A 25,676-nucleotide genomic window follows, 5' to 3' on the forward strand; every position below is an offset into this window, starting at 1 on the left:
GCTTACTGTTGGTTTCCCTCCACCATCCCCAAACTGTAAGCTCCATAAAAGCAGGAACCGTGTATGTCTGCTACACCAATGAATCCTCAAGGATTAGAACTGAACTGGGCACATAATAGGCAGTAAAGAAATATTTATGAATTAATATATTTTCATCATTATAAACATCACTGCAATAAACATTCTTCTGTCCATATCTTTCCATGTTAGTAGGATATTACTTAAGTGTAAATTCCTTCAACTGGGTCTGTTGGGTCATAAAGTATTCACAATTTTCATTCTCTTATATATTAAGTTGCCTCAGAAAGTACCTATCAACTTATATTTCCACCAACAATAGAGGCAGGTGCCTGTTTTTCTATCTTGTCACCAAAAGTTTGTTAATCTTTATCTTTGCCAATCTGAAAAGTGAAAAGTTATATCACTGTATTTTCTTTTCTTTTCTTTTTTTTTTTTTGAGACGGAGTTTCGCTCTTGTTACCCAGGCTGGAGTGCAATGGTGCGATCTCGGCTCACCGCAACCTCCACCTCCTGGGTTCAGGCAATTCTCCTGCCTCAGCCTCCTGAGTAGCTGGGATTACAGGCATGCGCCACCATGCCCAGCTAATTTTTTTGTATTTTTAGTAGAGACGAGGTTTCACCATGTTGACCAGGATGGTCTCGATCTCTTGACCTCGTGATCCACCCGCCTTGGCCTCCCAAAGTGCTGGAATTACAGGCTTCTCATTCTATTTTCTTATAGTTCCTAGATTATTATTAAGGTTCAAATTTTTCTTATATGCTTTTGGGCCAATTTCTTTTGAGATCTGCCTTTCTCCTTTTTCTACTAGACTGTCAGGCTGTTGCTCTTTTTAAAAAAGAATTCTGGGGCATAACGGGCATAAGCTAGTGAAGAAGGGACATGGCATGTGTTCTCACATGACAGGTTCACAAGGCTAAGCATGCATGACTCAGTGAGCATGGCAGCAGGGAGAGAGCCTCCTCACTGACTTTGGCGAGTCAGAAAACAGAAAAGACCTAACCACCAGCACGACAATTATCTCCAAAAACAGGTAGTCTTCCTGAAGAAAACACTAATACAAACACCAGTGGCCCCAAATCTGTAGATACTGTGCTAGATGACAGAGTTTTTTTTACAGAAGCTATTATATAAAAGAAGTTCTTTGAAATTCCAGAAGGAGATTTTTCCTCTTTCGAATCCTCTCCTGCAATAACCTACTGTCACCCCTACTACATTCACTGCTCCCAGAACTGAATTAGAGGAAATACGCTTCTGTGATCTCTGACAAATCTGGAAGCATATTAAAAAGAAGAAAATAGTTTTGATATATAAATTGATGTGTTAGATCCAGAGATGTTTAATGTAGAATACAGAGTAACAACAAAGACTTCCTTCTTGATAAAAATTTTGAGATTATTTTCTTGGCTTGTATAGCAAATAGCAAGCAAATATTTAAATGTCAGTTATATTTTCCCACCCATGTCTAAAAGAGTCTTACAGATATGACAAAATTTAATGTATTTTAAAAAGCTTCATCATCCAGTGAATTTTTAGAAATTTGAGAAACATCTCTGGAAAGTTATCTCCAGTTCACAGATTATCTTCTTTGATTTCCAGCTGTTCCTTGTTTCCTGTACTAGTTCAATTTCTCCTACCTCCTTAGGATGAGTATTATTAGTTACTAACACTTAATTAAGTCTCAGCCTGCAGTTTTATTTTCCTACATGCTTTACTTGAAAGAATTCATTATCTAGGACTTCAACCATCATGTCCAGTCTAGTCTCTGTGCCTATAAGCAGTTTTCTATCATTACATGACACCAATAACTTGGTTTTATTTCCTACCATTGCCTCAAACTCAACACGTACAAAACCACATTTAGTAACATTTACTGCCTATGTTGTCCCCTATTCCAACTTTGACAATGGCACTCCTCAGGATAAGTATCTTAGAGACATTTTTAGCTCATTTAAAAAGGTGTACATCTCTACACAATAACCGAGTCTTATTAACTGTTTCCTCAAAACAATTTTTGTACTGGTCCCTTCTCTCTTCCCGTAGCCGTTTTAGTCCTGGCTCCCACCACTCCATATTTGTTATAAATAACTTAAAAAACCAGATAACCAGCCTCCCGAATTCCAGTTTATCCTGAAGAAATCTTCAATATTCCTTTGATTACATCACTTTCTTCTCATAAATCTTTAGGAGTCTCTTTCATTTCCTGAATCAATTCTAATTTTCCACTTGGCTTTTGAATTTATGCAAAATTCGGCCACTCCGCCTATTTGACAGTTTCTCACTGTTTTATAACACAGGTTTCTTTGTAGTTGCATATATAGTTCTACATTTGAATCTTCTCTCAAGTTTTCTCCTGATCACCTGAAACACTTTCCCCTTTGTTCCATTACCTAATTAAATTCTATAATTATTCAATGCTTAGAGCAAATCTCACCTCATCAATGAAATTTTCTTATTTTCCCAGTCCAAACTGAACTCCCCTTTCTCTAAGCTTGTACAGAATGTATTCCGTTCAAATACATTATCAATAAATTAGGTATTGTTTTATATTAGTGATTAATTCATACATAGATATTATTAGATTTTAATCCTAGTCTCTCTTACTAGGTAGATAGGTTTCTTTGACCGCTCCAGTCCATCTCCCATGCAAATTAAATTAACATATACATACAGTATATACATCTGTTTACTTGAAATCTTTTGGAGGCCAAGTAGTACAAAAAAGGGAAGGCATATTACACAGTTTTATTATGAACTCTGCAAAACAAATAAAACCATATTGGTTTAAATGCTCTACAATCATTTTTTGACTGAGACAGCCAAAATCTTATAAGGCAACTAAGAAGTTGGAGCCTTAAATACTAAAGAGTATTGTTTTCTCACTGAAATCTTCAATGAATATAATGTATTTTCCACTATGAACAAAAGCTTAGTAACCCCCTTTCTGGGAAATAACTTTAAGTACAAGGTAGTAGCACTAGTAACAAGAAGGCAATTTTTTTTTTCTTTTACTCTGGGTAATTTTAGCACCTAAATCCAAATAAAAAAAGATATAAGGTTATATAATACCATACTTTTGTCTTAAGTCACTATCAAACTCTAAAATAAGTAATTTTCTTGACTTCTAACTAAAGTGTTTTACTTTGTTGTAGAAAGAAACATACAATATTTCATTAAATAAATAAAAGCAAGACTGGTATTCCTTTTCAGCTACAAATAGATTTCTAGAATATGACAGCAGAGCTAACTGTGCCACAAGACAAAGATATCTGTTAAGTCTCTACCCCCAAAAGAGGAGAGAAACTGCTTCCAAGTAATGTCACTGCTACTGCCGGAACACAAGCTTTTACACTACCTGCTCAGTCACGCCGGGATGTCGTGGTATTTCATAGGTTCTGCATTTAAGTTGAAGCACTGGGTCCTCATTCAAAAGCTGTGCAAGCAAGAGCACACCATTCTAGGAGGAAGCACAGAGAAGGGCCCTGCTTGTTTTCTTACCGATATATCGGAGCAGGTATCACCAGGCAGAGTGTACCATTTCCCCAACAGTTTTCCAGAGGTACCAGGTACACTCTTTTCAGAATACAGCTCCTCTTCTCTGTATCTTCTACCAGAACTTGCCATGGTCTGTCCTGGCCTCTATCCCCCTAAAGCATCAACTACATTTTCAGGCAGCAGGTAATAAAGTCACAAATAAAGGGGATGCATAACCAGGTATTGCAGTCAAATAGCTTTTTTTCTAGCTGCTGAAAACTCAACTCACCTCAGTGTAGAAGCGTACATAACCTGAAGTAAAACCCACCACAATGCAGGTCCAGTCAGGACGCCCAGTGGAACTCCTGTTACAAACAACATTTATTGTCTTAACAACTCATACATCAAAGCAAAGACAACAGGTAACTCTTATTCATCCTTACCTCTTTTGGCTTGCTAGTGGAATACATAGAGCACTGGTTACACATTCCCTAAAAACAAAAACAAAATCATATGCTTTTCCATTGAACTTAACAATTACTTTTATTTCTCCATAATTGGATGTTTAAAGGATAATAAGTGGAACATGACTTCTGTGAACCAGTTTTATCTGATGCATAAGTAAAAATACAGTCAAACCTCACCGCAGATAAGGTCCTTAAAATTCCTTCTCATAAAATGTAATGCTGCACACATTTGAGGTTAATAAGAAACAGAATTTTTCACTCTGTATTGTCATGAAAAACATGGAAGTACAGAAAGCAAAACTTTACTTACACAACTGACTATATACAGAACTGAGCAAACCTCAAATGATCCCCAAGCAGCCATTTCCTACTATCTCCCCTCCTCTCCTCTGCTTCAGCTAAGAACTTCGGCCTGCGGCCTTGTTTGAGATCAGGAGCTGGGCAAATGGCTGAGGAACTGCCAGTTACATGAAATGCAAATTGTATTTCTGCAGGGTACATTATTTTAGAAACTTATGTATTCAACTTGCTGATTTTTCTTTTCTATTTTGCAGAAGTTGCTCTGATAATCTATTTCTAAGTACATGTTAGGTGTGATGTTCCATTAAAAAGATATTTTTTTTCCCTGACATGTAGATTTGAAATATTTGTCAGGAGCTCAGAAACTAAGGCTCAAAATCAAAACAACTCCTACCCACTGACTTTTGTTAAATCTGTCGAACCTGAGGATGATCACTGGCATATCCAAGAAACTATAAACACTTCTATGCCATACATCATACTAGGTAATGAAAGAACAAAATTCATCTTCACGTTTGTTCACTGATTTTAAAGTATTACAATTTGCTTTGCATTTCTGACAGAAATCAAATGACTTTAAAACACTTAGTCTAAATGGTCTAAGGGGAAATATTACCATTTATTTTGATAATGGTAGAGAATATTTCAAATATCTACAATGTGCCAGGGATGTTTTAGGCACTTCTACTTGGTTGTCTTTTATCTCATTTCAAAGTCTGAAGGCTTTCCTTATTCAGTCTGATCAGACAGTTTTCAGTCATTAAAATTTAATTGAAAACCAGTTTTGGGCTCAAGGTTCTAGGCTAGCAGCTCCATCATGTAACCACACTGGATATCTTGGTTATAAAAGTTTTACTGGGTCAGCAGGAAACTAATGTACCAACTTGCATTTCTGAAGTATTTATAAGTTTTAAGAATTAATGTAGTACTGTACCCTTCAAGTGTAAGCCCGATGTCAGCAAGGCAGAGAAGACAATGATTGTCCTTGACTTTTTGGATAAATAAAATTAGTAATGCAGAACAGAGGGAAAAGACAAAATGTAAAAAGGATTTTATGAGATTCTTTTTAAATTCTTCCTTAAATCTTACAACAGAATTAAAAACTAATTACATGATACATAAAATTTGCTGACTGAATCATTCTCTACAACCTCTAAAGTTAGAATGCATATACATTTACTAAAAACATTTCAAATAATGCATTTCTTTCTTATTTTAAAAAATTGTTTTGTTTTTTTTTTTAAGAGAGAGGGTATCACTGTTTCCCTGGCAGGAATGCAGTGGCATGATCATAGCTCACTGCAGCCTCAAACTCCTGGGTTCAAGCAATCCTCCTGCTTCAGCCTCTGGAGTACCTGGGACTACAGGTGCATGTACCACATCCAGCTAATTTAAAAATGTTTTTGTAGGCCAGGCGCGGTGGCTCAAGCCTGTAATCCCAGCACTTTGGGAGGCCGAGGCGGGTGGATCACGAGGTCAAGAGATCGAGACCATCCTGGTCAACATGGTGAAACCCCGTCTCTACTAAAAATACAAAAAAGTAGCTGGGCATGGTGGCGCGTGCCTATAATCCCAGCTACTCAGGAGGCTGAGGCAGGAGAATTGTCTGAACCCAGGAGGCGGAGGTTGCGGTGAGCCGAGATCGCACCATTGCACTCCAGCCTGGGTAACAAGAGCGAAACTCCGTCTCAAAGGAAAAAAAAATGTTTTTGTAGAGACAGGGTCTTACTATGTTGTTCAGGGTGGTCTTGAACTCCTGGGCTCAAATGATCTTCCTGCCTTGGCTTTCCAAGGTGCTAGGATTACAGATGTGAACCACTGTGCCTAACCAAACACGCTTTTTAATAGATTCACTTACAAGTCAAACAATTTCATACATACATGTAACACACAGAGAAACATAAATTAACTAGCACCTACCCTTCTTCGACATTTAAAGAACCACTCCAACCAATGGCAAATTGCATTTCTTCTTTTCCTTTATCACTATATTTCCATTTTGCTAAAAAAATTAAGATATCATATAAAATAATTTTAGCTACAATATACTAAAACAGTAATTTATAAATTTTGCTCTTTCCCCTTAGAATATGATTATAAAATTTAACATTTGTGTATTAACTGACTTGGGTCTTTTTTATAGGTAAATATAAGATAAAAATGTTTATAAGATTTTTTATAACACACCTAGTCTCCTGGCCTTTCGCCTCTCCTCCCAATTCAACCTATATCCTATATAATGTTGTCACAGTTCTTGTAGAATAAAGTTATTAATTCCTATGCTCATCCTGCCTAGTTCAAGACTACTTGTATCTTCAGATGACAGAAAACATTTTTCTACTAGGTCTTTGCTACTGGAGGGTAAATTTGCTTTGTAAGACCATTCTATAAACATTTTTTCCTGACATGTAGATTTGAAATATTTGTCAGGAGCTCAGAAACTAAGTCTCAAAATCAAAACAACTCCTACCCACTGACTTTTGTTTAATCTGTCGAACCTGAGGATGATCACCAGCATATCCAAGAAACTATAAACACTTCTATGCCATACATCATACTAGGTAATGAAAGAACAAAGTTCATCTTCATGTTTGTTCACTGATTTTAAAGTATTACATTTTACATATAATCTTACTTTGATCAGTAAGGTTTGTAGATCTATAAGATATGAAAAACAAGTCAATTTTAATCTTCAACAAAACTTATAAGTTAAAATGTTATGCCCAAAACACCAGATATCTGTAATATGACAAGTTTTCAAATTAGAGTTGAAAACCACCTCACTCACATTGTTATTGAGAAAAGGTCAACGACTTTGACAGAGGGGAGAGGGAGGGGGAGAGAGAGAGAAGGAAAGAAAAACTGTTATATTCTTTCCACCTAATCCATTTTCTCTTCTATCCAATCCATCAAAATGAAGGTTGCTGAAAATAATAGGATACTCACGCACTAGAAATACAGCTTTTTGCTCTCGAGCTATCACCATAAGATCATTGCTTGGAGATAAGGATAAAACACAGTCTTGGAGCCAGGAAGTTTTTTGTGTTTTCCAAGTATTTCCCTCTTCTTCCTGTATGTAAAACTACAATTACTGCATATGCAAAAATGCCGAGAGTATTCAAACTCAGCTTGCCTGCCTCAAGGGGTGAGGGGAAAGAAAAAAAAGAAGAGGAAATATTTCCAATTCTCATATAGTTTCATAATATTCCTTATCAAAACATGCCAAAGATGACCGACAAAATACCCACTATAAACAAATCTTCAGTTTTGAATATTAATGTAAAATGTCTAAATATAAACGAGCAAGGCATTAAAAGAATGTCACACAGTGGCTGGGCGTGGTGGCTCACACTTGTAATCTCAGCACTTTGGGAGGCTGAGGTGGGCAGATCACCTGAGGTCAGGAGTTTGAGACAAGCGTGGCCAATATGATGAAACCCCGTCTCTACTAAAATCACAAAAATTAGCCAGGTGTGGTGGTGCTCGCCTGTAATCCGAGCTACTTGGGAGGCTGAGGACTCCCTTTGAACCTAGGAGACAGAGGCTGCAGTGAGCTGACAACACGCCACTGTACTCCAGACTGAGCAACAGAGTGAGAATCCATCTTCAAAAAGAAAAAAAAAAAAAAAAAAAAGTCACATAGGAATCACTCCAGGAATAATTCAGCATTAGGAAATTTCATGAATAATCCTGTTCACAAAGAGATAGCTATGGTATCTGCAGCTAGACAGCAAAGAAAAATATATCTGATGTTTACTATGGTTATAGGATGTATAAAAGCATTTGATATAATGTTATGCTTCTTTCTTTTTATTTGGCCTACAAGGTATTTCCTTGCTTTCATTAGAAGTTTATTTATTGTATAGGTAAATCCCCATGGTTAAAAATTCAACAGCTATAAATGGTGTTCTTTGAAAAGTCTCTTATATTCCTATATTCTAGCTATCTAGTTGTCAACTCTAGAGAAATACAATCAGTTCTTATGTGTATTTCCGGAGATATTTTATGCAAATTTACTACCCCTTTCCTCCCTTTTTCTTACAAAAATGGTAGCATAATATATACATACTTCTATACTTTGCTGTTTTCTCTTAACGTATTCCTAAGACTTCATTCCACATGAAGTTTCTTTATTCTTTTTAATGTCTGCATAGTATTCCATTTTTTGGATGCATTATAATTTATTTAACCAGTCCCCTACATGTGTGGACATTTGTACTGCTCACAATCTTTTGCTGTTATAAACTATATTGCAATAAATAAGTTTATAATTGTGTCAGTTTGTGTGGAAGTGTATCAGTAGGCTAAATTCCCAGAAGCAAAACTGGTGAGTCAAAGGGAATGAGTATTAGTAAATCTGCTGGATATTCCCAAACTGTGCCCCACACATGTTGTATTAATTTGTAATTCCATTAGCAATTTTTGAAAGTGCTTGCTTTTTCACAGACGTTTCAAAAGATGTTTTAATGGTGGATGTGTCAATTTAATAGGTAAAGTGTATCTCAATATACTTTTAAACTACATTTTTCTTATGAATGAGAATTCAGGCATTTTCTCATATACTTAAGAAAATTTCTCATTTTTATATAAAGGAAAGGAACAAACTGCGTAATTTTCTATGACCAGTTTTTTCTGTTCCTTTGTAGATTACCTGTTGGGTTGCTGCTCTCTATCTAATTGATTTGCGTGCACTCTTTACATATAAAAAAAAATTGGCCCTTTGAAAATAAGTGATACAAATAGTTTTTCCTATTTGGGATGGCTCATTTTTTCCATGTAGAACGTTTTTATTGTTATGTAGCTAAATTATCCATCTATTCTCTTATGGCTTCTAGGTCTGATGCCATCCAGACTCCTACATTACTCAGCCCTATCTAACGTCTTTCAGATTGAATTATTCAAAAGGGGAGGGCAAGAGAAGGGAAAGATATGCAGGTTAATTTAATTTTATAAAAAATTATATTTTCATGCATTTAAAAAACTTGTAATAAGCATGCATTTCAAGCATTATGAAATTTAAAAGATTTTAGACACAGAATCTAGTCAGAAATGTTATAGTAGTAGCATCCTTCCAGGAATAATACATTATTTCTCGCTGGGATACCATCAGAGAGATGTTCAAAACACAAATCAAATATGGATCACAGGAAACCTCAGAAATACTCCAAATCACTCTGAAACCTCTGGGACAGTCATGCAATTATTTTTCTTTTGCAGTGGGATATTAGGAAACAAATAGATTTGGAACCTTTTTCTCAAGCAAAATAAACTAATGAGGCTGCACTGTTTCCTAAAAGGAAGGAAGAACATAACATTAGCAAAATCTCATTTTATTAAAACTCTATTTTTCTTAAGGAATTCCGTATCTAGCTTGTTGTTTCTAATATTTGTTTTCTACAGAAAAATTAGAAAATTATCCGCCAAAGATAAAAGTTCTAAGGTAAAACTTAGTTGTGATTCAATTTTTCCCGGGTTCCACAGTTTCTGCTATAGGGTAGTCTCTGTTTACCCAACACATCACCCCTCGTGGTGGCTTTGCTGTAAGCTGAGGACAACACTATGCCGTGGTTTCCTCCAATCACTGAGACTCCAAGTATAACAACTGTGAGGCACAGGACCTTCTAAGCGATTAAAGTTCCATTTTCAGGTAGGAGCCCAGAAGTGGGCATCTTATACAGGAATATTATTTACGCATTGATACTTGATAAGAAATTAAGGGTCTAAAACTCTTTGATTGGTCTCTGACTCTTCTCCTAAAATCTCCATCTCAATGTAATAAAAAAGAATCAACATAATGCTTCAGGAAAGGAATACAGCCCTGATTTGGGCATGTTCTCAAAGAAATTTTTTTTAATAATTGAGCATCTATACAAATAGATTCCTTCCTCTTATCACACTTCCAAAACTATGTTTAAACAGTAAATCCTAAAAATATTATAAAAGTTGCTTTTCTTTTTTTTCCAATAAAGAATGTTGTTCCTATGTTGCCCCATGTTTTCAAAATAATGCCACTAACAAGGATTAGGTCTGATGTTTATGTGCACAGAAAGGACAGAGTCAAAGATGAAAGACATTTCGAGACCAATTGGTCCAAAACCTAATTTTATAATAAAGAAAATGGCGTCTTGCAGAGTTAAGGGATGTGCTCCAGCCATGGGATTAGTGTCAGAGTCCAAACTAAAATCTAGGCTGTAGGGAAAATCTAGCTCTTCGGGAAGCTTATCTTTACTTGAGATTTGACTCTAGAGACATATTCGATGAAAAGCCTTTCCTCCAAAAGAACTACCGTATTGTCACTTTATTACAGGCTAGGCTTTCTGTAGCTCTTTGAGTCGATTTAGAGCTACAAACCGTATTTGAATATGTGAGCCAGAGTATTCTTGAGGCAATTCTTCAAGAACTCCTTTAAATACTGTCCCTCTCCTTTCTATCTTTCCATCAGAAGTTCCAGTTCCTCTGGCAAACACATCCTACCCTGACTCTTAACCTTCTTTCAAACTTACTGCGATTAAAGGTCTTACTATTGCCTGCTACCTGTTTATTCTGTGACTGCATTTCTCCCACACTAGATGAGAAGCCCTCGGGTTGGCAAAGCCTATGGCTTATATTATTTTTCAACTCCACATACAGCACAGTCCACTAATAGAATACATGAGTAAATAACAGCATTCCCTATCTCTTGAATAATGTATCACCTATTCTTACACATGAAACTGTATGACAATGAGCAATCAATCTAAAGCTAGTATATTCAATCCTTCGTAATATTTTTTCATAAGTAATACTAAGATTTAAAAGATTCTGGCTGACAAATCCATGGTAGGTACAAGTTAAAGAAATATATGAACAGAATACCACTGTATCACAGTCTTCTTAGTTGGGCCTAAAAATCACTGTCAAATTATGATCCAGCTCTGCCTGCTGCTACCCCAACAAATGGAGTATACGCGATCCATAAGCAAACATGAATTTTATCCCAAAAGGATGAGCCATGTCAAAAGCATTGGAAATAGACCTCACTTGCTTGGAAGCAAATTCAGAAAAATGATTCCATGATCGTTTATTAGATCCCTACCCCTGCTTAGCCATCTTATACGTGTACATTTTTAGTTACATGAATCCCGAGAATAAAACTTGATGTGGATTAGCACTCTGGGTTTATCCACCGATGACAGGGGAATAAAGAAGCAGAAAGCCAAACTCTTCCATCATTCTTCACTTTCACTTTTCACATTCTTTTCTGTCCTTTCAACATCTCCAACTTCTTTTGTTACTGTGATTCTAAAAACATACCCTCCTAGTTTGCCATAGTAAAGTTGGATGCGTACAACTGAGCCTTACATATTATAAAAATAGGTTCAAAAATACAACAATATTGTTAATATCATCATTAGAGTTCGATGTGCCATAAAATTCTAGATCTAAACTTTTAGCTGTGCTTCTCAAGAATGATGCTAGCTTGTCACAAAATGCAATGGTGTTGTGCTCTTAACAGAAGCTCCACAAGCTCTTTGGGTCCACAACCACACGGGGGAGCAGCTGTACACCTATTGCAACTGCAAGCTCTTGGTCACATGGAATTCTAAAGTAACTTCTTTATGACTAAGGCACAGTATCCAACATACCAGATTCTATATAAGGATAAAAAGCCTCTAATGACAATAACCCAAACCAGATAATATCCTTAAAATTATAAAGAGGAAGAAATGTATTGTTTCCCCATAAGCTTTGCTATAATATTTTGCCCCTAACAAGAGTAAATTTTACCATATTATGAAGCAAATTCAAAACAGAAAACCAAGGGAGGTATGGATGGGAGAAATCTCAGGTAAAATCAAATTTATTTAAATAAATCAAAAATTAACTAAGAAACTGTAGTACTAAGTGCAAGACAATGTAATCAAAGATCCTAGCACTGCTTGTCTGTATGGAACAACAACCTCCCTCCTACACATGTCATAATCCTCCTGAAGCCAACTGACAGATGAAACAATCTTAAACAGAAACAGAAGGAACTATGGAGATCATTTGATCAAAATTCTTCATTTTCCAGAAAAGAAACCAAGTTCTAGAAAGAATAAGTGGATTTTTACTAACCATACCGATACTACAGATAATAAATTTAAAGCAACATATATTCACACAGTCCCTGGACAATTTACAGAGGAACTCTGGTCCTTCACTTCTAAAATCAGGGTTCTGAGGTGGAATGAGGAAATGGCCTGTGGGTCAGAATCCATGAGAATGCCTGGACCCTCGATGCTCTTCTGTCTGTCTGTCTGTCTGTCTGTCTCTCTCTCTCTCTCCCCCCCACCCTCTCTGCTTCAATGTATCCTGTAACACTGCCACAGTAGTGCTCCAGAAGGGCTGCAGAAACACAAGCCAAGAATAAAGAGTGCAAGTCCGTCTGAAGTGACTCCTGTGCTAGATTTTTCCGGGAAGTCTCAAGTTTAAGCACACATAACTAACTTGATGAAAATATTGTAGTGTGGAGATTAGGAAATCCCTTCTCTAGGCTGATCGCAATGAACTAGTATTAGGTTTGACAACAAAACGTGATTGATTTCCAGTGCCAGTTCCAGAAAGCTCAGGCAAGAAATAGGGCTGCACACAACAATGCTCTGGGAAGCCTAACAGAGCATCAGCACACATTCAGTGGCTGACAAGATGCAAGCTCATCATTTTGTTTTGTATCGTAAGGGCATTTGCCCACTAATTGGGGTTTTGGAAAACTTCCCCAATAATGGGGCCCACAGTCAGTAACACTGCTCCCTTGAAGCTAGCAATGCAAAAATAATATCATTTGACAAGATAATTTCCCAAGCCATGCCTGAAATGTAAAATAAACCAAAAAAAACACATCACTGTTAAAGGTGCTCCACCAGGGACCCCCTTCCACCTTGGCTTTCCCACAAAAACTTGCCTCCATCACCCGGTTAGTAAACGTAACACCAATTTGTGTGCAGTCTCCCCCATCGTTGTCATTGTGGTGGCTGTGCTAAGCTTCACGGGAGAGCCAGCCTGTCACCTCCCTGCCAATGTGAAGTGGGTGTTCAGAGAGGACCACTCCTGGAAAACAGGTGAGCGGAATCACCAAAGATCCACGGAAAACAGCCTGGCAGGTTCCACCAATTATGAAAAAGTCTGGGCTCTCAGAAGTACTGGACCATGATAAGTACTTGGTGCCACCTGGTATTGTAGTGGTTCAGTCCACACGCATCATCACGAGTAAGATCCAGCTTCCTGTTGAAAAGGCCTACATCCCATTTGTGGATTAAATGTGCAGTCCAACCATGGGACAGCTTTAGGATGAGGCAAAAGCTGAAGATGGATTTTTGTACCTAGCTGAGATGGTTTGGCTGTGTCCCCACCCAAATCTGATCTTGAATTATAACTTCCACAATTTCCATGCGTCGTGGGAAGAAGCTTAGGGAGGTGACTGAATTACGGGGGTGAGTCTTTCCTGCCCTGTTCTGATAGTCAATGAGTCTCCAGAGATCTGACGGTTTTAAAAAGGGAAGTTTCCCCACACAAACTCTCTTCTCTTGTCTGCCACTGTGTGAGACATGCCTTTCACCTTCTGCCATGATTGTGAGGTCTCCCCGGCCAAGTGGGAGTCTAAGTCCAATAAACCTCTTTCTTTTGTAAATTGCTCAGTCTCGGGTATGTCTTTATCATCAACGTGAAAATGGACTAGTACACTGGCCTACAGTGAAGAGAGCACTCTGGGTTTCTTCTGAGGGCTGTTGCCGGGCTGGGTGCACCATTATCACTTGAGTATCTTGAAAACAGCTGGCAGTTTGCAGTTATTATACCACAACCTCTTCTCACAGACCTGTTAGTGCATCTGAGACTGGGTTTATTTCTTCATATGTTAGAAACTTTTGTTTCCTTAGAATAGTAAATTATCATACAGGGATTTGAGTTTTTCTTTTTGTGCAATGTCCTCATGGCTATATTCTCCAGAGAGCTTGTTCTTTTGAAAATCGTATTTAATAAAGCTATTTCCATATTGAAGTGAAGTGAGTATGGTGTTAAAGGAAAAAGATGAAATATTTATTCTGCATTATGTTTGAAGTGTTAGATGACTAAGTATTAAAAGAAACCAAATTAAATCCCCCAAATTAAAGCAATCAGAACACCTGCTTCACTAGATTTTGCCAACTGCCAATCATGTCGGACTGTTTCTCTTTCTCAAACTACTATGGTAAATAACAATAAAACTTGTTTTTATAAAGGCAAAAATGAATGAATGAATGAATGCACCTAGAAAACAGAATCCTAGTTGTTGCGCGGAGGGAATCTGTAATTACATTTTAGTGTGGTCTAAACTTCAAGAATTTTTTTTGAACTAAGTCCAGTAATAAAGTTTTCTTAATCTGAAAAAATATAGAAGCCAGTAATGTGCATTATGAAAAGGAATTCTTCCTAAACAACTCTATATGGGATAGAGCATATACTTGAAAACATTTCTGTCTTTTGATTTCAAGCACACAATGCAGGCAGACAATAAAAGCGCAGTACTTGAATCAGCCTTTCGACTATAGCTGACATTATAGGGACGGGTAATTACTGGGTAAACACAGTGACCAATGTTTTTTTAGTTTCTCAGCTATTATAGTACTTATGTAGTCACTGAAGTAGCCAGGAGTAGTTTTTCAAAGCTTTCAACTTTAGTACGGTAAGTCCATCATCTGCAATTTATGTCGTTACTGTCACTGTGCTAACTTTCACAGATATTTATACATTTTAGTGGTCCCAGTAAAATCCAGTGTAACCTAAGGGCTGTCAGCACATTCTCTGTAATTCTCAGTAGCTCACTGCCTACGCCGTAGAAATAGAATAGTCATCTATACTTTCAAAGCAAGAGAAGTAGTGCTTCAGCAATTTTGAAACACAAAAAGAAAGTAAACACCACTATATTACTAATCACTAAAGATTTCTTTGTTTTTCCTATTCTGCTACTATGAAATGCTCAATAGTTTTCAAACTTTCTTTTTTTTAGATAGCAGAACCTTTTATTCCCAAACAAAACTTTATACAAAATTTCAATATATGAAATAGATAAAAGCACAAATGAGGAAGCTACACAGTACCTCTGTAGAACCCTCGAGCTCTCTCACACAGAGCATGAAAAGTACTAGGCCGGGCCGGCTTTAGCTCAGCGGTTACTTCGACAATGCTTCTTATGGTGGAAACATAACCACTCTGCGTGGTTCGAGACCTGCGGGCGCTCTCCGGCCTTTTTAAAAAAAAAAAAAAAAAAAAAAAAAGAAAAGTACTAGGCCTCATTTCACATCAGAGACTAAAATTCTCAAATGAAAGGTCCTGACATCTTTTCAACATAAGGAAAGGCATGAACTCTTTCTAAATTTGATTTGAAGGGACCCTGAGGAAAATTCTCACAAATAAATTAATCACAAAACACTATAACTTCAATCTCAATTTTAAAAACTACCTTTCTTTCTAGCATTAGAGGAACTTAACTCTAATTCAGTAACTCTTATTTCCTTCAACTGTCAATACAAGTAGGACTAATAATGCCATTTATTCTTAAACTGCATATATATAATATAATCCCATTTTCATAAAATGTTCTTTGTGCCCATTCATCTGCCTGCTCAACCTTCTATTTGTATAATGCCAAAGAAAAACCCCTAAAAACCCCTTTATTTTATAGATCCATGCAGAACCCCTTAAAGTTAATAATGATGATTATGTTTAGATGTTAGGAATGGGTATTTTATTCTTTGCATTTTTCTGTAATACTTGAATTTTCTATAATAAACGTGTCAAAAATATTTTATTACTCATACAAAATTCATTTCATAAACAATTACGGTGGAACTCCAAACCTAAAAAGCATCCTCCTCTATTGTCTGAACAACTGTTCATTTGTTTCGTTTTTGTTTTTTTGAGACAGAGTGTCACTCTGACGCCCAGGCTGAAGTGCAGTGCAGTGGCACAATCACAGCTCACTACAGCCTCTAACTCCTGGGCTCCAGCGATCCTCCCACCTTAGCCCCTGAGTAGGTAGGAGTATAGGCAAGCACATGTCACTGTGTCTGACCACAGCTGTTTAATACCACATACTGAGTGTCATGGTGTAAAACAAAGTGCCAAAATATTCCTGCTCAGAAAGTATCATCTAGTCGGATAAACAACACTAACGAATAAGAAACAATTCACACTCAATATAAATCAGAACAGATTTAATAGCTAAAGTGCCATGAACCTTAAATTGCTATTGGAATTTAGAAAAAGAATAAGACAATTGTATGCATCCCCAAAAGCAATTATAAGCGAAAACCATGAAAGGATAACAGTCCTTACCCATAAATTTAAAATACAGATTAAAACACTGAAGTGGCATTTCGCATTGATGTGGTTTTGCAAAGCTTAAAGTTTGATAAATGCTGAGAGTCAACAACTTCAAATACCTGAGAACAGCCAGAGAAAAGCACATTCATCTCTCACAGTCTTGTTTCCCAATACAGTATTGATAAAAACATGGGTAGAGAGAAATACTTCACTTAAAAAAATAGCACATAGTCAACAAGCAACTACTCAGAGCTATTTTTATGTCTGTAAATAGCAAGTGGAGAAAGGTACTCTCATACACTGCTATTTGGAATACGAATTGGACAGCCCTTTAGGAGCACCATACAACAATTTCTGTCAAAATGTAAAATACACCTGGGCAACATGGTGAGACCCCACCTCTGCAAAAACTAAACAATTAAGAGGCCTGGGAATTTGAGGCTGCAGTGAGTCACAATCGTGCCTCTGCACTCCAGCCCGGGAGACAGAGCAAGACCTTATCTCAGAAAACAGAAGCAAAAACAAACAAACAACAACAACTAAAAAACCAGGAGAATGTATATACCTTTTGAATTTATTCTAGTGGAATAATAAGGCTAGCGAACACTTACTGAGCACTTACTATATGCTCCAAGTACTATTCTAAGCATATATCATTTAATCTTCATGGCAATCCTATGAGTCTGATATTATTATCAATCACACTTTAGAAATGAGGTATCTGAGCTTAGAACAGTTAAGTAACTTGCCCAAGGTTTCACACTTAGTAAGTGGCAGAATTGGGGCAGAAATTCAGGCAGTCGGACTCTCAAATATGATACTATGTGGCCACATGTAACCAAAGATGAATGGCAGATATAAAGATGCTTATTGCAGCATTGTTCGTAATAGGAAAAAAGAAAAAGCAAAGGAAAACTAGATGTTCTTCAACAGAAGCGTGATTAAATAAATCACAGTACATCTATACAATAAAATAGTATTCCTTGAAAAGAATGAGATAATTTACATATACGTAAAAACCTCCAAATTACATTAAATAGAAAAAGCAAGAAGTACAATATTGTGTAAAATTAAAGTCTTATTTGGCCTCTCAGGTAAAGAGGGTAAATTGAACACATGAATATTACTCTAAGTCTCCCCAGCACCACTAAAAACATAGTAAAAGAATTTTTTTGTAAAGGCAAAACCAGTAAGGACAAAAAAACCTTCCTCCAAAAACCGATGAACAAAAATGAGAGGAGAAAAGGCACAAAATGTGAGAGGTAGAAAGCAAAGGAACAGGTGGTAACTGATTTTACAGTTCCTAGAAAGCTAGCTCTTAAACTGACGGAGAAGAAAGCTGAGAAGCTGCCCTAGATGCACTGCAAACTCACCAGCAGCCTTAGGAATTGGCACCAGGTCCCTCTAGAAGTAAGGGGAAGGATGGGGTAAAATCAGGAGGCTTGATTGCACGTATGTTTAACTGGCAGTCAGAACCCAGGCTCCCTTTCCCTACTCCACCCAGCCGGGTCCCTGGGAGAAGACCAGAGGCCCCAATCACCAAACCAAAACTCACTTAACAGAGCTACTCTGTGGGAATGCCTGAGGAGTGCAGAGCGGAACTAAAATTAACAGTTATAAACAAGAGAAAGGAAAAATGGCAGCTCACGACATGGAGCTTCAGCATTTAGGCATAAATAACGGCACAGAGACTAAGCCTGGACAACTTGTTGCTCGGTGGCCAAAGATCGAAGAACAACTTATATTAACTTTTGTTTCCTGGCAATCAGTTAGCTGAACTTTTCACAACAGCAAAGCACTTCACCAAACTCTACTACAATTAAATTAATGATCTTACAGATTAAATGCTCTGAAGGTCAAGAAGTTTTGGAGAAAATGGGGAAAGGCAAAAAGACAGACTGGGAGGGTTACATTAAAAGCCATGGGCTAAATAAACCAAGATTTCGGAACCTCAGGACTACTGACATTTGGGGCCAGAAAATCCTTTGTTTGGAGGGGCGCTATTCTGTGCACTGAAAGATGCTTAGCAGAATTACTGGCCTCTACTCACTAGATGCACCTCCCTCAAGCTGTGAAAGCCAAAAATGTCTCCAGATAATGCCAAATCATTGCTAAATATTCTCTGAGGAGGCAAAAATCACCCATGGTTGACAATCACTAGGCTAGACCAAACTGTATTAATGTAGAGGAGTATCTTCAGCAAAATGAGTGTTTCTAACAATCCGAAGTCCAAAGTCCTAATGAGAAACGGCCTAATGAGAAGGAGACCCTTGCCCAGCCTCAGACGACATCCTTACTGTGTAAGTATTCTCCTTCTGCCTCTGGCCAATCTGCTGCCCACGTCTCCTGTGTGGCAGATGGCATGAGAGTCTCATGAAAATAACGAAATAAGAAAAAAAAAATTTTCCAGTATCATCCCAAATTATTAACGTTCTAGGAACCTCTAATCAGGTCATGCTATATTCTACTTCTCTGCCTGTAAACGAACATTTCTAAACTACATTTCTCTGGGGCCTCTATCTGACCGGCATGCTTTTATTCCCTGTTAATCTGCTAAATCATAATTGCCTCTCTAAACTGTTATAACAGTTTCTGTAAAACAGATGGAACACATTTCAAAGATTCTTTTGAATGGAAATTTTCCATGCTGCCTACCTTAACTAAAGACATTGACCCAGAACCTTCCAGTGCTTCTGATCCAGTAACTACTACCCATTTACTGCCTTTTCACTATTGAGTACATTTCCAAGTCTATATACTTCCTACCGTTGGCCTTAATACACCAATGAAGGAAAGCCCATTAAATCAATCTTGCCATGAAATTAAAGTAAGCCTTTCAAGCTTCTTTCTAAACTGCCTCAATTTCCTTTATAGCATAAGGCTGAACAAAATATTCTCCTCTAATTACTTCTTTCTCATAGCAAGAAAATTATAATCCCAACTAAAAGCTTTTTAATATGATTAAAAAAAAACCAGCAAAACTATTTACTATTTATTATAGGATCATCAATCAGTAGATGGCATAGTACATCTATCTTCTTTTCCAGTGTCCTCAAGCCAGCCACTATTTTGTCATCACGTCACTTAAAATCAAGTTAGTATAGAGGAAGATCTTTGTTTTACCTTTTCTTCTATCCCAATTCATCTTAAAAGCCTGTTCTGTTTGCCTTTTCAATCTCTTACTATATTTACTTATAGGCAAGTAGAAATTCCTTAACCTTACTTTGTCACTTGCCCAATTCAGTATACTTGCCAATTGACTTGTGTCCCCTTGCCCCCACCCCAATTCAAATGTTGATGCCTTAACCCTCAAATGACTATGCCCGTTGGACATAGGGTCTTTAAGGAGGTAATTTAGTTTAAATGTAAATGAGGTCATGAGGGCTGGATAGGACTTGTTTCCTCTTAAGAGGAAGAGACAACAGAACTCACTCTTTCTCTCCCAGCACATGTACCTAGAAGGACCAAATGAGGACATGGCAAGAAAGCAGTTGTCTACAAGCCAGGAATCAGCCCTGATGGCACCTTGATCTCAGACTTCTAGTCTCCAGAACCGTGAAAACATAAGTTTTTGTTGTTTAAGTCACCTAGTCGGTGATATTCTGTTATGGCAGCCTGAGCAGGGAAATATAGACCTGAAATAGCTGTAGGAGAAAGATGGTTGTCTTCTATCACAGAAACCATTAAAGCTCCTAATCCTACCAGTGTTATAGCTGCATGCTTCCTCGGACATAACTGGCTACTGCTGATAGTGTATATTAAAATATGCTTTCTTCACTAAGCCATTATTACAGCTGACACCTACAAATCAGAATCAGAATCAACCTAGAGTCAGAAAAGAAGAGGCTTTCTCCTTTCCTAAAAAAGCCTTGTCCAGATCCCAGTACTGTCTCTCTGAACATAAAAGTCATTTTCTGCCATAAAAATAAGAAACTACTCTCAATGAGTGAACAGACTTGTGGAGCTAAAAAGCACTGTGGAGTTTTGAGTTTTTTGCTGAACTCAGGAGCAGCCAGCTGGCCTCCATGTCAGCATTCAGCGGCAGTGGCTGCTGCTCCACTTTCCTCTTTGCTTCCCCTCCTGTGACTTATCTACACACTGCTGTAGCACTCCTGAAGACCAAAACATACCATCTCTGTAATGCCCAACTAACGCAGAAAAAAGTTTACCCTCTTCTGGTTATAACAACCTCAACCCAATGGCAACTGGTAAAGAATCCTATTTTTCTTTTTTTGAGACATGTTACTCAGGCTCGAGTGCAGTGGTGCAATCTCAGCTTACTGTAACCTCGACCTCCCAGGTTCAAGAAATTCTCCTGCCTCAGCCTTCAAAGTAGCTGGGATTACAGGCATGCACCACCATGCCTAATTGTTATATTTTTAGTAGAGATGGGGTTTTGCCATGTTGGCCAGGCTGGTCTCATACTCTCGACCTCAAGTGATCTGCCCACCTCAGCCTCCCAAAGTGCTGAGATTACAGGTGTGAGCCACCACATCTGGCCTCTATAATTGTTTTTCTAATTATAACACCTTGACACAAATGTAAGTTGACTTCAAGACATTCTACTTCTTCCAATCCTGGTTTTTTCTTTAATGTGGACAAGACTCAGTTGGACTCTCAAGAGGAGGTGGGTTTTCAGTTTGCTATCTGTTTCTAATAAGAGAGAGTAAAAGGTTCTCTTTCCACCCCTTTACATTCTAACTAGGCAACTAGAGCATATACTTTTACATTTCACACATCTGACAAAATTTATTCTAATTCTTGCCTTTGGAGCTGGTTATAGTTCTGGAGTTGTTCATAATCATAGACGGTAGTAGAAGTAAGAGTCTCTTACCTCAGCTCAGCATATTTCTAATAGTTCTGGTATAAAACATGTTGGTCAGCAAAACTTCATAGTAGTGCTCTATGTGGAAAGTTCTGGTTGATGCTGCTGTTCAAGGGAGAGGTCACAGTCCTTACCCTAGCCATAGTGCCATTTTTGTTCCCACCCACTAGTCTCCTTTAGCAAAGATGTCTTATTTTAAGGAAAGGATCCAAATTCAAAGAAGCTCTCTTGAACAAACAGGATAACTTGAACATCCAGATAACCTCTGAAATTCATTGTCCCCGCCTCCTTTTACTGTCACCCAAATGCATTCTCCCTCACCATATACATGGGACCCATGACAAGATACAGGGGTTCAAAGGTGTGTAATAAGAACAGCTAGGAATAACTGGTACACCCCAAATTGTTGTGAATGAGGTATATCAATACCAATACTGTTTCACTTGCTCCGTTTGTCAAGTCACAACATGAGCACATCTATCAAGACAAAGAACACCAAGTCACTCTCATCCATTAGGGCCACTTGTAAACATTCAAATTTTATCCAGATGAAATAATATTCTAAATGTCAGTATTTTTATGTGTTTTTGGAATGGGCAGAAGCATCTTTCAGCTTTTAACTACATCAGTTAAAAGATCCTTAGATTTATCCCTAGAGATCCCTAGATTTAGGTTACCTCTAGATTTAGTATATCCTTGCTGATAAAAAGAAGACATGCTTTACAGGTCAGATTAAAGGAAGTGTGTTAATATGTATGCATTCTAACTGCAATATCATTGTCCATCAGTCGCAGCAGTAGCACATCAAAATGAAATACTGCAAAATAGAGGCCCATGACCCTCAAGAGTAGGAGAAGTAGAGCTAATTCAGAAGAAAAGAAAAACTAACCACACCTATTCCACAGAGCAGCCACGGTGAGCTTCAAAAACCAGAAATCAGATAATGTGGTTTCTGATCATATTTAGAAAAAACTCAAAGGTTACAAAGCCTGTATCAGGCCTACTTGCTTCTCTGACCCCATTTTGTAGCACCTTTTCCTTCTTTTCTATTCCTTAGGTTATACTGCCATAAAGTAGAGCACCCTTAGGAAGGCACATTTTTGAGGAGCCAAAAAGCAAGTCTGTGGCACATTATGACTAAACTAATGCACTTAATACTATCAGGGAAGAATCAGCAGGTATCTTTAAAGACAACTAGCCTCTCACACAAATGCCTAACTATGTCATTCACAAATATTAACAAAAATCCATTATAGAAAAAGCCAAGTATGTACCAGCGGGCTCTTAAAGATGTGGCCATCTGGATCTGAAATAAATATACTGTAACTCAACACCAGCACAGTTTTATATACTTGATAATAACTGTCATACTGGAACCTCTTCTGAAATTATAAATGAATGTGTCTACTTTAACATGCAATGGCTGTGAGGTTGAGTCCAGTAAACCTCAAACGTACTTGGAAGTCTCTTCCATTATTTACAATGGTAATTCAGCTACGTGATTCCAGAAAGCAAATACTAAAAGCAACTATAACAAATACCACATGTAAGGTAATTGCTAGTCACAGTATCGCTTTCTGGGAAGTTCTCAAACACATCCCTTTCTGAAAGGTTTCACAGAGTCATGAAGAATCTCCAAGCTTGTTTATACAAACCCTCTCCTCTCCTCTTTCCTTTCCTTTCTTCCCCTCCTCATTCTTGCCATAGCTAATTAAACTGCTGATGAATGCCTGACAAGGAGGCAGCATTAACAGATCTGCTGATGTCCCATGAATTGGCCTGGAATAAACACTATGTCCCCCTCCCCAAATATCCTATATTAGGTTGCAATCAACAGACTCAGTAAAATCTTCATATGACCTCTGAATGTGAAACAAAAAAGGATAAAGAATCTAAGACAACCAGACAAGAGACATAGCCAAAGCCATGAGTAAGCAGAAACCAGTCAGTCTTAGTAAGAGCAGAGAGAGTAGCTGAGGCTCCATTTTGACACAGCATTACAAAAGAAGAGGACCAGGTGGTGTTCGCAGAGGTGCTGGGGTAATAAACTTCCTGGAGCTGCATTTTACCCTATTCAACACATCCTAATTCTCCTTGAGGTCTTCTGACATGGTTTCCTGTTCTTAATCTCCTCATGGAGTTTTTCCATAAATCTCTACTACATGCACATCTCTCTACTTCCTAGTACATGATGCTCTCTCATTTCTCTGCTAGGGCTGCTCTTTTCCTCATCTTCCCCAACTCAATATAACACAACACCCCTCTGGTTATCCAAGCCAAATACCTGGGAAGGATTTTTTAAAACTTCTTATTATGGATATTTTCAAGTATCAACAAAAGTAAAGAGAATAATATCTATTACTCACCCTGTGAGAATATCAATCTTTCAACAATCATGTTTTATCTGTTTCACACCATACCCCAGACAAAAGAAGTTACTGATTTTTCACTTTCCTCTCATCCTTTATAACCAGCTCACTGGAAAATCTTATTACCTCTGAAATTATCCGGAATCCATCCATTACCCGGTTTCACTAATATACCACCTTAATCAAAGGCACAATCATCTCTCAACTAAGCTACTGCAACAGCCTTGTAATTGGTCTCCCAGTTTCTACTTTTGCTCCCAACTTCAACCTATTGCAAACAGCAGCCAATATGAGCTGTCAAAGTCAGAAATCAGGTAAGGGTAGTTTTCTGTTGCATTCAGAATAAACACCAAATCCACAAAGCTTGACAGCTGGCCTGCTTTTTCCTCTGCCCCATCTTGCAACAGTCTCAGTCCTACTCTATCACACTGGCCTTCTTTATGTTCCTTCAAACTCCCAAGCCCATTCCTGCCTCGAGACTTTGCATGAGCTGTTATCCTGGCTAGATGCTCTCTGTCAGATTTTCAAGTTGTTGACTCCATGTTGCCTTTTAGATCTCAGTTTAACTGTGACATCCTCTCAAAAGACTTCCTTAACCACCCAATCTATAACAGTCACTTATCACTTGCTATCGCATTACTATTTGAATTCTCTGCATACCTATTACCATCACTTGACACTTTTCAACCATCTTTCTTTTTTATGTCTCCCCTTCTCATGGAGTAAAAGCTCCCAGAAATAAGACTGTAAAAAAACACCTATCTAATATTATTCTTCTTTCTTTAAAAAAAAAAAAAAATCCTGATTTGTTCAGATATCAACTCCTCCTGTGTAGCCACGGGCCTCAAGAGAAGCTGACTCTTTTCTCCTCCAACTCCAAGGAATAATATGATTCAAGAATGAATATCTCATATCCCTTGCCAGTGATTAGTTCAGAAATGAGCATGTGGCCCAATCCTGGCCAAGAAGATTTAAGGAAACGTTTGCTAGAGACATCTAAGAAAGTAGTTCCCTAATTCCTAGAAGAGTCATGAAAAGCCTGAGTCTTTTTCTCTCTCTGTTAATGAAGAAACATGTTGCCCATTACATCTGTGAGTGAAACAGGCATTAGGACGAAGCCAATGCTGCATATACAAAGTAGACAGAAGGAAAGAACTTGGCATATTTGAATTGCCTGATCAACCAACCCGGGAGTCCCTTCTATCTTTGGACTTCCTGTTATGTAAGTTAATTTCTTTGTATTTAAGCCAATTTAAGTTAGATTTTCTATTACTCATTTGTGAAAATATACTAACATATATATGAACTTTGTCTACCCTGTTCTTTGCTATACTCCCAGCACCTAGAAAAATACCTAGAATATGGTAGGTACAGCAAATATTTGAGAACAGTAAAAGAATGTAAAAGAATAACATGAAAAATAAAGACTCTTAAAACAATTATTCTCCATTTAGCCCACTACTATGGTTTGAATGTGTCTCCAAAAAGCATGTGATCAAAGTTTAATCCCCAATGGAACAGTGTTGGGAAGTGGGGCCTAATGAGAGGTAATTAGGCCATGAGAGCAGAATGAATAGATTAATGCCATTAATGAGGGAGTCAGTTCACTATTGTGGGAGTGAATTTCTTATAAAAAGAGGAGTTTGGCCCATGTTTTCTTTCTTCCCACAACCCTCAGGTCTTATCACCTTCACCACATTATGATGCACCAAGAAGCCTCCTTGCCAGATGCTGGTCCCTGATCCTGGACTTCCCAACATCTAGAACTGTGAGCCTATCAATTTCCATTCATTATGAACTACCCAGTCTCAGGTATTGTTATAGCAACTCACAATGAATGAAGACACCTGCTTTAGCTACAGTGTCATTAAGTTATTCAAGAAGACATATCTAGTTCAGAA

At 37.7% G+C, this 25,676-nt stretch overlaps 1 protein-coding gene across 4 annotated transcripts in view; it reads right to left on the bottom strand.

Moving 5' to 3' along the window:
• RAB3GAP2 (RAB3 GTPase activating non-catalytic protein subunit 2) overlaps positions 1-25,676 on the bottom strand; it is a 110,183-nt gene that overhangs the window by 59,283 nt on the left and 25,224 nt on the right. For 2 of the 4 annotated variants that reach the window (XM_078356492.1, XM_078356491.1), the window contains 5 exons: positions 7,207-7,330; positions 6,181-6,262; positions 3,937-3,984; positions 3,783-3,858; positions 3,375-3,476 (listed from right to left, as the gene is read on the bottom strand). In XM_078356492.1, coding sequence (XP_078212618.1) covers positions 3,375-3,476; positions 3,783-3,858; positions 3,937-3,984; positions 6,181-6,262; positions 7,207-7,246 — 348 coding nt within the window. In that variant the 5' untranslated portion in view covers positions 7,247-7,330. The remainder of the gene's footprint in view (positions 1-3,374; positions 3,477-3,782; positions 3,859-3,936; positions 3,985-6,180; positions 6,263-7,206; positions 7,331-25,676) is intronic. The other 2 variants (XM_078356494.1, XM_078356493.1) reach the window with 1 other exon arrangement.

The sequence above is a fragment of the Callithrix jacchus genome, chromosome 19 (genome assembly GCF_049354715.1).
Source record: "Callithrix jacchus isolate 240 chromosome 19, calJac240_pri, whole genome shotgun sequence".
NCBI lineage: Eukaryota > Metazoa > Chordata > Mammalia > Primates > Cebidae > Callithrix > Callithrix jacchus.